Here is a 12,176-nt window from a genome sequence, read left to right on the forward strand (position 1 = left end):
ACAATAAACCACTCAGGTCCAGAAAATAGACAAGTTGTACTACTACAGTTTAAGCGAGTCTTTATAACTGTATTACATTCTTAACCTCTATTATAGCACACTTCTTAATAACTAAAATTTGCAAATTCTTTCAGTTTATAAAATACTTTCATCATTTATAATATTACACTGATCCTTTAAAGAAGTAATATACTCATTTAACATATGAAGACTTCACCTTAATGACTAATTTTTTAAATCTAGTTTACAAAAATGCAATTTATAGTTATAAAAAACTTCAATCCAAAAGTTTATAAAGTAAATATAAACTTGTTTCAGGTTACATTATGCACATGTACACACACACACACACACACACACACACACACACACATTGGGAAATTACTATACTCGGTCATATCTGTTTCATTAAGTATCTTGAATACCTTTCCTACAGTACAATTACTCGTCCACAGGGTTGTATTATGTGCTCAGTGTATTTCTGATTGCTTGTCAGACAGCATATCTCTTAATTCTTACAATTCTAAGAGGTAAATTCTCTTAGAGTTTCCATTTTACAAAGGAAAAACCGGAAGCTTATAAGAGGCCAAGTAACATATTCACTGTCACAGTGACATCAGCAGAACTAGAATCTAAACTCAAGTCTGGCATCATACTCATGATCCTATAACACAAGCCCAGGGTTTTTCAAACTATGAGATATAACCCATTAGTGGATTGTGAAATCATTTTAATGGGTCAAAATGTGTATTTTTTCTTTTTCTTTTTTTTTTTGAGAAAGACAGATAAGAAGCATCAACTCGTAGTTGTGGGCCTTTTAGTTGTTCACTGATTGCTTTCTCATATGTGCCTTGATGGGGTGGGGGGGGCTCCAGCCAAGCCAGTGACCCCTTGCTCAAGCTGGTGACCCCATATTCAAGCCAGCAACCTTGGAGTTTCGAATTTGAGTTCTCAGTATAGCAGGTAGATGCTCTATCTGCTGTGCCCACCACCTGGTCAGGCAAAAATGTGCTGCCATTTTTTTTAAAGAGAGAGAGAAAGACAGGAACAGAGAGCTGCTTCTGTATGTGCCCTGACCAGGGATTTGAACCAGAAACCTTTGCATTCTGGGATGATGCTCCAATCAACCGAGCTATCTGGCTAGGGCTTAATTATTATTATTATTATTATTTTTGAGACAGAAAGAGAAAGGAAGAGAGAGGGTGCATTCATTGGTTACTTCCCATGTGTACCTTGACCAGGGACTGAACCTGCAATCTTGTTATTATGGGACAATGCACTTAACCAACTGTGCTAACTGGCCAGGGCCCAAAATGTGCATTTTAAGAAATGAAATAAATGATAATATACAACACATGGGTAAATACTGTTTCATGAGTCTTTTGTAACTACATGTAAATGTATATATTCATCAGTTCATTTTACAGTAAGCTGATTTGAGCTGTAGAATTTCTTTCTTATTATGGGTAAGAGTCAACTATGAACACCAATCGCCCTACCCGCCAACATCACATCTTGATATTAGAGTGGTCTTTTTAGATGAGCACTTACTGTATATCTTCAACTGGCAAATTTAGAGGATATTCTGCATTTTTCTTCACTTTCATTTCATTCCAGTAATCATTAAGTTTCTCTCCCAGTGCTATTATCGTAAGCCTCAAAAATGTAAATTACAAAATCAATTTAAGAAGAAAAAAACAGTAAAGTTTAAATCTTTGTCAAACACAGAGAAAGTACAAACAACCTAGTAATGATCATGTGGACAGAGGGGGGTTGGGGATGGACTCCAAAAAGTATAGTTACAGTCAGAGTAATAGCAATTTTCTAAAAGGACCTTATAAATTCCTAAAGCACAGCACAGAGCTCGGATCACCTAGGAAATAAGATATTAAAATAATACTTAGGGACCCCAGTGGTGAAAGCATGCTGTCCACCAATTACTAGGAGAACCACGGGCTCTCTTATTTTCAACTTCAACCTTACAAGCTTCAATTCAATCAGAACTCAAACTTTTGATTCATGCAAGTATGCAATCGTTACCAGCAAGTATACTTCAAGTAGCTTCTGTCCCACAATGAAGACTTTCACTTCTCCCACAAGAAAATATTTTCAATTTACTGAATTTATTGAGGTGATATTGGTTAATGAAGTTATATAGGCTTCAGGTGCACAGTTCTATGATACTTTACCTGTATATGTGCTGTGTTCACCACCCCAAGTCCCAAAATAAGACATTAAAAAGCAAATCAGCCTGACCAGGCGGTGGCGCAGTGGATAGAGCATCGGACTGGGATGCACAGGACCTAGGTTCGAGACCCCGAGGTTGCCAGATTGAGCGCGGGCTCATCTGGTTTGAGCAAAATCCCACCAGCTTGAACCCAAGGTCACTGGCTCCAGCAAGGGGTTACTTGGTCTGCTGAAGGCCCGTGGTGAAAGCACATATGAGAGCGATCAATGAACAACTAAGGTGTTGCAATGCGCAATGAAAAACAAATGATTGATGCTTCTCATCTCTCTCCATCCCTATCTGTCTGTCCCTGTCTATCCCTCTCTCTGACTCTGTCTCTGTCTCTGTAAAAAAAAAAAAACAACAAAAAAAAAACAAAAAGCAAATCAAAGAGACCCACTGAGATAAGATGAAAGCCACATTTCTTCCACATCTCTTTTTTCATCACCTCTATTGCTCAGCCTGTGAGACTGTACCCATTTCTGTTAACAATATATGTACCTAGGAGTGGAACTGCAGGGTCACAAGGTGGGCATCTACTTGACAAAGCCTAATAGTTTTCTTTTTCTTTTTTAAATTTTTATTTATTGATTATATTATATATAGAGAGAGGAACACTGATTTGTTGTTCCACTTATTTATGCATTCACTGGTTGCTTTTGTAAGTACCCTGACCAGGAATCGAACCTGCAACCTTGGTGTATAGGGCAATGCTCTAACCAACCGAGCTACCCAGTGAGGGCTGAGCCTAATAGTTTTCAAAAATGATCAAATTTCACAGCCACCACCAATGCATGAGAGCTCCAACTGCCCTACAGTTTGCCAACATTTGCCATGTTTTATTCATCGTAGATATTTTTCCATTTTTGCTCATTATAATGGATACTTTAGGCATTTTGTTTTAAAAACCTGTGTAGCCTGACCACGTGGAGGCGCAGTGGATAGAGCATCAGACTGGGATGCGGAAGACCCAGGTTCGAGACCCCGAGGTCGCCAGCTTGAGCGCAGGCTCATCTGGTTTGAGCAAAAATTCACCAGCTTGGACCCAAGGTCGCTGGCTCGAGCAAGGGGTTACTCAGTCTGCTGAAGGCCCATGGTCAAGGCACATATGAGAAAGCAATCAATGAACAACTAAGGTGTCGCAATGCGCAACGAAAAACTAATGATTGATGCTTCTCATCTTTCTCCATTCCTGTCTGTCCCTGTCTATCCCTCACTCTGACTCTCTCTCTCTCTGTAAAAAAATAAAATAAAAACCTGTGTAATAAAAGATTACAAAAATATTCTAGTTTCCATTTTGCTTTTGCCTTTCTCATTTAGGTCTACAATTCATCTACAACTGGCTTTTTGCTTCACTTAAAAGGTAGGAGTTCAAATTTATTTTATCTATACAGATAGTCAATTGAAACAGCATTTTTGGAAAAATCACCATTTTCTCATTACACACTAATGCAACCTCTGTAATAAATCAGGTGACCATATGTATAAAAAGTGGTTTTTGTGGTGTTTTTTTTTGGCTTCTCTACTCTACTATTTCAGTAGACTGTCTTTCCTTTCATTAATACCCACCTTTTTAGTTACCACAGCCTTTTAAGTGTTATTTTGTAGCGTAAGTCTTCTTGCTTTGTTGTTCTTTAATTATCACTGGTCTTGACTATCCACATAAAGTTTAGAATAAGCCTAAGAATATAGCAACAACCCCACACACCTGCAGGGTTTTTTTCTTTATTTTAACTCAAATAGCATTATTTAATTATTTCAGAGAAAAATCGAGATTTTATAATACCCAGTTTTCCAATTCTTGAACCTGTTATACCTACTTATCTAGGACTTGATTTCACTCCACAATGTTTTGTACAGTTTGTCCCGGTCTTTGCCTATTTTATTTATTCCAAAGTACTGGTTTTTTAGATACTACTACAAATGATTTTTTAGAAAATTCATGCTGTTTTTCTGTTGTTGCTGCTATGCAAAAATACAATTCATTTCTGAATACTTCTTATCCAGCAACTTTAGAATAAGTATTTTGGCATTTTTTAATTTATTGATTCCAGTTTATGAATAATTTTGGACTTTCTATATATCATATTATCATCAACAGAAAAGTTTTGTTTCTTTCTTTCCAACCTTTATAACTTTCACTTCTTTTTCTTGCATTATTATATTGGTTATTTCCTCAAGTATGTTTATCTCATTCTCACTCTTGGGTGGGAAGCTATCAATAATTCACCATTAGAAATGATGCTTGCTGCTTTTTGTAAATAATCTTTATTGTTATTTAAAAATAATTGTATTGTATTGTTACTATGCCCTTTATATTAATGGTTTTGTAATGCACTTTTTTCTAAAAAAAGATCCTTTTTACTTGTGTTTTATCAAGTGCTTTTTCTATACCTATGAAAATAACCAAGCCTGACCAGGCGGTGGTGCAGCAGACAGAGCGTAGGACTGGGATGCAGAGGACCCAGGTTCCAGATCCTGAGGCTGCCAGCTTGAATGTGGGCTCATCTGGTTTGAGCAAAGCTCACCAGCTTGGACCCAAGGTCGCTGGCTTGAGCAAGGGGTCACTCAGTCTGCTGAAGGCCCACAGTCAAGACACATATAAGAAAGCAATCAATGAACAACTAAGGTGTTGCAATGAAAAACTAATGATTGATGCTTCTCATCCCTCTCCATTCCTGTCTATCTGTCCCTATCTGTCTCTCTCTCTTACTCTCTATCCCTGTAAAAAAAAAAAAAAAATAGCCATGAGTTTTCTTTCTCTCTCTCTTTTCTTTTTCTTTCTTTCTCTCTCTCTCTCTTTCTTTCCCTCCCTCCCTTCCTTCCTTCCTTCTCTCTCTCTCCCCCTCCCCTTTCCCCTTCCTTCCTTCCTTCCTTCCTTCCTTCCTTCCTTCCTTCCTTCCTTCCTTCCTTTCCTTCCTTCCTTCCTTCCTTCCTTCCTTCCCTCTCTCCCCCTCCCCTCCCCTCCCCTCCCCTCCCCTCCCCTCCCCTCCCCTCCCCTCCCCTCCCCTCCCCTCCCCTCCCCTCCCCTCCCCTCCCCTCCCCTCCCCTCCCCTCCCCTCTCCTTCCTTCCTTCCTTCCTTCCTTCCTTCCTTCCTTCCTTCCTTCCTTCCTTCCTTCCTTCCTTCCTTCCTTCCTTCCTTCCTTCCGAGAGCTCTAGAGACAGACAAGAACATTGAGCTGTTCCTGTATGTGCTCTGACTAGGGATTAAACCAGCAAACTCTGCACTTCAGGATGACGCTACACTCAAATGAGCTATCTGGCCAGGGCCTAATTTTTTATTTATTTATTTATTTTTAGAGAGACAGTTTTCTTTTTTAACATCTACATGATGAACAACACTGAATTTTGAATGTTAGAAACCACACATGCCATCTTGCAATATAATCCACTTAGTTTAATTTATTATTCTTTTTATATATCACTAGATGGCATTTGCTATTATTTTAATTAAGACTTTTATATCTTGATCAGAGAAATGGACATAAATTTCCTTTCATTTCTTCCCCATTGATTTGAGAGAGGGGAAAAAGAAGAGAGAAAAGCATCAACTCATTGTTCCACTTAGTTGTGCACCCTTTGATTGCTTCTCATATATGCCCTGACTGGGGCTTGAACCAGCCACCCTGGCGCTCTGGGACAATGATCTATCCACGGCACCAATGGCTAGGGCATAAATTTCCTTTCTTGTAACATATTTATGAGTTTACTACTTAACATGTAATAAGTTTTCTAAAAATTGATTTAATTTCAAAGGAATGTTTTCATACCATCTAAAATGCTTAAAAATTATTCATGCTATCCCTTTGGTAAAGTTTTTGTGTCTATAGACCTTTTCATTTCTGATAATGACAATTCATTTTTTCCTTTATTTCCTTAGTGTTTCTTGATATTTAGAGACTATAAATCTTATTGAAGAGTTAACTTGGAGGTTTTTGATTGTGTCATATATCAATTTATTGTCCCTCAGCTCCAACTAGCCTTCCTTGCTCAGTTTTGTGATGCCAGAGCTTGCTCCTAGAACCATTTACCCTTGGCCAGCCTGGGCAATGCTAAACAGGGTTAGTAGGCACTGAGCCCACCAGGTGATCGCAGCAACACACTTGTCTTTCAGGGCTGGGACTCGACTGTCACTGGCTGGCTGGAGCCCATCAGCCTTCCAGAGGAACACCTGCTGTGCTCTCAGAGCTTGCTCTGCCCTCCCATAGCAGAAACCAGGTTCTAGCAGGCCAGATCCTAGCAAAGACAAATCTTTACAAACCAGCACCAGTCCACCCATGGCCTCTGGCAACAGGAGGCCTTGGTACAGATCAGTACTGACCAGGCAGGTAGCTCGTTTCATGACCCATGACCTCTAAAAAGAGATCTGACTCTCTGACTTCAGGGGTCGCGGGGGAGGGGCTTTCTCCTAGTTCCCCTACTGCCTACTCTTTTTCAACCTAGAGGTAATAGCTGTTCTTGCGTATTTGCTAGTTCTGGGCACCTACTGTCTCATTTACTTACCCCTTTTAGTAATCACCTTTTACTATTCTAGTTGTGGATGAGAAAATGGGCCACATACTAAACCTGACAAGCTCAGGGGAGGCCTGTATGGAGGCCTTATAAATTCAGAGACCAAAGTAAGCACATAGGATTATCTGAAATTAAAACTTCCTAAGTGAACCTGACCAGGCGGTGGTGCACTGGACAGAGCATTGGACAGGGACAAAGAGGACCCAAGTCCCAAGGTAACTAACTGGCTGGCTTGAGCATGGTTTCATAGACATAATCCATGGTCGCTGGCTTGAGCCCAAAAGTTGCTGGCTTGAAGCCCAAGGTTGCTGGCTTTAGCAAGGGGTCACTCGCTCTGTTGGAGCTCCCTGGTCAAGGCACATATGAGAAAGCAATCAATAAACTAAGGAGACTAAGGAGCCATAACGAAGAATTGATGTTTCTCATCTCTCTCCCTTCCTGCCTGTCTGTCCCACTCTCTGTCACAAAAAAAACAACTTCCTAACTGAAAGTGAGTCATGGTGAATAGTCATGTCCCAGCCTGGTATCTTCCTGACAAAGGTCAATATTTACCTTAACTGAGCCTGTTTACTGTCTTTTTTTTTTTTCTGTATTTTTCTGAAGCTGGAAACGGGGAGAGACAGTCAGTCAGACTCCCGCATGCGCCCGACTGGGATTCACCCGGCACGCCCACCAGGGGGCGACGCTCTGCCCACCTGGAGCTTCTCTCTGTTGCGACCAGAGCCACTCTAGCGCCTGGGGCAGAGGCCGAGGAGCCATCCCCAGTGCCTGGGCCTTCTTTACTCCAGTGGAGCCTCGGCTGCGGGAGGGGAAGAGAGAGACAGAGAGGAAGGAGAGGGGGAGGGGTGGAGAAGCAGATGGGCGCTTCTCCTGTGTGCTCTGGCCGGGAATCGAACCCGGGACTTCCGCACGCCAGGCCAACGCTCTACCTGAGCCAACCAGCCAGGGCCTGTTTACTGTCTTTTTGCATCTGCGATAATGCACCTCTGGAATGTCATTCCCCCCTGAACAGGGCACAATCACCGTACTATCCTTCTACCCCTAGTTGTTAATTGTTGACTGTAACTATGCTATACCCACCTATGTAAAAGATGTGTTTCTCAGGTTTACTTTTCATTCAATCCCACTTTGCTTTCTCCAGCCTCCCTAACCTATCACCAGTGGATGCCATGTAACCTCTGATTGTAATGTATATATATATAAAATAAAGTGCGAAACTGCCATTCTCTGAAGCATTTTCTCATTATTTCAGATTTAGTAGCAATTGTCAGTACCCTGGGGATATCCCTAACTGGCTGGGGATTAAGTTGCCCCCAAGGGCACAATGGCTCCTGTAGCATGTGAATGAGCCTGTGAATGCTTAGTTTCCCACTGAAGCAGGCTCCCCAGTTTCATTAAGCTTTGCTCAGTGTCTGATTCCCTTTGCTCCCTTCGCTTATTAATATTTAGGTACCTTCCCATATTAATACTTCCCTTTTCTCTTTTATTTTTTCTTCATTTGAGGAGAGGACTGATAATATTTGCTTTTACCTCAAATATTTACATGATATTTGCATTCTCCTCCAAAATATATGTTCATTAGGACTGTTCGTGCTTCTCAAATTTACAAGTAATATTAATGGTCATATGTATTCTATGGCTTGCAACCACTCTTAAAAGATATGAGTCTTTCTGTCTAAAGTACACAGGACTAAATTGTCTTAAAGTTCCCATCTAAGCACAGTTTCCAGGTTTTATGAATACATCAAAAATGTTGATACCAAGGAAGCAGGAACTTCCTCAATTTTCTATGACTCGCAGAAATACTTCATCAGTAAAGACGGGGGGGGGGGGGAGATGCATTCAGGCAACACTAGAATCTATGTAAACACAATAAATTAAAATCAATTAAAAAAAAAAAAAGACTGGGCCCTGGCCGGTTGGCTCAGTGGTAGAGCGTCGGCCTGGCGTGCAGGAGTCCCGGGTTCGATTCCCGGCCAGGGCACACAGGAGAAGCGCCCATCTGCTTCTCCACCCCTCCCCCTCTCCTTCCTCTCTAGTCTCTCTCTTCCCCTCCTGCAGCCAAGGCTCCATTGGAGCAAAGTTGGCCTGGGCGCCGAGGATGGCTCTATGGCCTCTGCCTCAGGCTCTAGAATGGCTCTGGTTGCAACAGAGCACCGCCCCAGATGGGCAGAGCATCACCCCCTGGTGGGCATGCCGGGTGGATCCCGGTTGGGCGCATGTGGCAGTCTGTCTGACTGCCTCCCGTTTCCAACTTCAGAAAAATACAAAAAAAAAAAAAAGACCAGAGAATATCTTTCTAGTTGTAGAGTACAATTCCTAGGACAAAGATCATGTTAACTGCTTCATGTGCAAGCCTTTCACACATCCAATCTTAATGTTCTACAAGGTGAAACATCCATAAGATAAAAAAACAAAAACAAAAACTCAGCTTAGGAAAAGTTACTAAAGTATTTCCAAAATAAACTACAAAAGGTAAAAAATGTAAATAGGTAACACACCTGTACTCGTTAGTATAGTCGAAATCTTGTTTGTTATGCGTTGGCTTTAGGAAATTGCACTCTATAATTCCCACTACTCCAACACCCAAGTTGTTTGCCTGAAAAAAAAGTGAAATTGGCTTTTTAAGCATAAGACATGATGCTCAAAATAACCCACGAAGGTTGATAATTGTATCTAACATTTTCCTGTATTTTAACTCATTGAAATTTAGACTGAAAAACAGCATCTGGTAGGTGTGGAGAAAAAAGGGGCAACATACTAAATCTGACAAGATCAGGGGAGGCCTGCATGGCAGCCTTGGGCATGGCACACTCAGGGACCTAAAGTTACCACACAGGATGGTCTGGAATTAAAACTTACTAACTAAAAGCAGTTCGTGGTGAGTACTCCTATGGTAAGCATGTATGTTCCCTGACAAAAGTCAGTATTTACCTACTCTGAGCCTGTCTAATGTCATTTTGCATCTGCAATAACAAACCTTTAGAATGGCAGGGCTCAAAGCCACAAATGCCCTCATTGTTATTATTATGTTCACTATTGACTTAACTATCCTACACCCACCAATGTAAATGAAGTATGTGCCTATTCCTTTTACTTTTGTCCAATCCCAGAGATTTCCCCAACTGTGCTTTCTCTCTCCTCCTAATCTATGGCTTTCTTGTAATCACCTTAAGCCTCCTCCTTTGATTGTAATGAATAAAATAAAGTGCAAAACTACTATTTCCAAGATCTTGCTTCCTACCAATTATCAGTTTGGCTTGGGTAACTCATGAAAATTTTTACAGGTTGGATGTTTCTTACGTTGACAGTGGTAATTTATGCTTCTGGAAGTTAATTCCTAAACATACTAGAGCCTTTCTCCCAAACCACTTCCACTGTTGTCAAATATCCATTCAGACAAGTATTACCACCCCCAATTTTATACAAGGGGAAAAAGATCACCTTAGAGTAGAAACCTAACTTATTTCTCTATCCATAATGCCTAACAAAGGCTCTGGCACATAATATTCCATAAATTTGCATATAAAAATTAAAGTTATTTATCCAAAATTATACATCCACCAGTTGTTAATGGCAATGAAATAAAAACCTACAATGGTAAAAATTCAAGTTACTACTGTTAAAACACTGCTAGCTAAAATACTGAACTCAAAGCATGAGTCATATTCTGATTATATGTGTATATGTGTGATTATCAAGTGTATTTTTTTGAGAAGATATTTTACTTCTGAGCCTACATATAATGTAAAATATGTAATTTACAAAGTAACTATTTTCATAAATATAACCACACAGGGTGGGGCAAAAGTAGGTTTACGATTGTGAATACACAAAAGTTACTCATATTATTACTTATTGTATTATTTTCCAAACGAACAAATGAAAACCTACTTTTGCTCCACCCTATAGATGAAACCATATAAATCTAATCATAACCCTATTCTATCAGAACCATCCGTAGTTCTGCATCTCACACCACTTGTAAACCACAGCACCCTTCAATTTATGTTCACCTTTGTTTCAGCCTCATCTTCCTGTCCCTCCCATTACTCTATTTCCCACTATCATCCGGGCCAGGCACAGCAAACTATGCCCTTAATGTTACCATCTCAGAGCTTCTTTCCCTTCCTTTGCAATACTCTGTTCTCTGCCTGGAAATCCCCTGCTAGACTTTCCAACACAGCACAGTCAACAGAGACTCATCTCAATCACTGTTCTCCCCAACAAGCCTTTTAGGGCGCTCCAAGGAGAGACCACATCCCCCTCACCACACTGAGCTCTGAGGGCATGCTCTGTATCTTGCCATCTTTTTATACTGAGCATCTAGCATGGGAAATCATACTGACATCTACTAAATAAATGTTTACTGAGTCCACAGAATGCAAATACTAGGGTCAGTCCATCATCTGGTAAAGAAAAACTTTAAAGTTGGTTGTATGCCTGACTGGTTGTGGTGCAGTGGACAGATAGCATTGACCTGGGATGCTGAGTTCTCAGGTTCAAAACCCCAAGGTTGCTGGCTTGAGTGTGGGGTCACAGGCTTGACTTGAGCCACCCCTCTTCCCAGTCAAGGCATATATGAGAAGCAATCAATAAACAACTAAAATGGTACAACTACAAGGTGATGCTGTTGACTCTCTCCCTTCTGTTCTCCTCTCTCTTTCTCAAAACAAAACAGAAAAAAGTTGGTTGTAAAAGTCTGTTCTTTACAAAGTCAAGTTTAACCATAAATTATACATATATGCATAAGGCAAATTTAACTGAGTGGGAAAAAGGACTATGATTCTTAAGTCAGATTCCTAAGTGGTAAAAGATAAAAAGATTTTACATTCTATAGCAAACACAATTTTTTTTGAATCCCAAAACACTTAAGAACTAAGACCTATGAGCAAAAATACATCTCCAATTAGTAGAAATTCAGAAAATTTAATTACAGAATATTTCTGGTGAAAAGTATTATTTTGATTACAAATGAAAACTGGCATTTTAAATATGTTATTGATACTTCTTACCATGGTTGCCAGAGTTGTGGATTTATTTGGTGACTGAAATTAATGGTCACAAAGAGCCCAACAATGTTCATTTACTTTTGCAAAAATGCTATATTCTGAGCTCATGCCATATAGAATATGTACTACAGAGTTATAACCTGCTGAATAACATTCAAGATAAATCCTTACTATCATACTGTATAGAGTTCACACATTCTATGATACAAAGAATTCAGAATGAAACAAAATACATCAAAACTGAAAGTCATAAAAAAAAAAAATGGGTCCTGGCCAGTTGGCTCAATGGCAGAATATCAGCCTGGCGTGTGGATGTCCCAAGTTCGATTCCCCATCAGGACACACAGGAGAAGCGCCCTTCTGCTTCTCTACTGCTCCCCTTCTCACTTCTCTCTCTCTCTCTTTCTCTCTTGCAGCCATGGCT

The 12,176-nt window shown here is 40.3% G+C and overlaps 1 protein-coding gene across 2 annotated transcripts in view; it reads right to left on the reverse strand.

The window, feature by feature from the left end:
* MORC3 (MORC family CW-type zinc finger 3) overlaps window positions 1-12,176 on the reverse strand; it is a 56,205-nt gene that overhangs the window by 18,495 nt on the left and 25,534 nt on the right. For both annotated transcript variants that reach the window (XM_066370242.1, XM_066370243.1), the window contains 2 exons: window positions 9,242-9,339; window positions 1,552-1,656 (listed from right to left, as the gene is read on the reverse strand). In XM_066370242.1, coding sequence (XP_066226339.1) covers window positions 1,552-1,656; window positions 9,242-9,339 — 203 coding nt within the window. The remainder of the gene's footprint in view (window positions 1-1,551; window positions 1,657-9,241; window positions 9,340-12,176) is intronic.

This window comes from Saccopteryx leptura, chromosome 2 (genome assembly GCF_036850995.1).
Source record: "Saccopteryx leptura isolate mSacLep1 chromosome 2, mSacLep1_pri_phased_curated, whole genome shotgun sequence".
Lineage (NCBI taxonomy): Eukaryota > Metazoa > Chordata > Mammalia > Chiroptera > Emballonuridae > Saccopteryx > Saccopteryx leptura.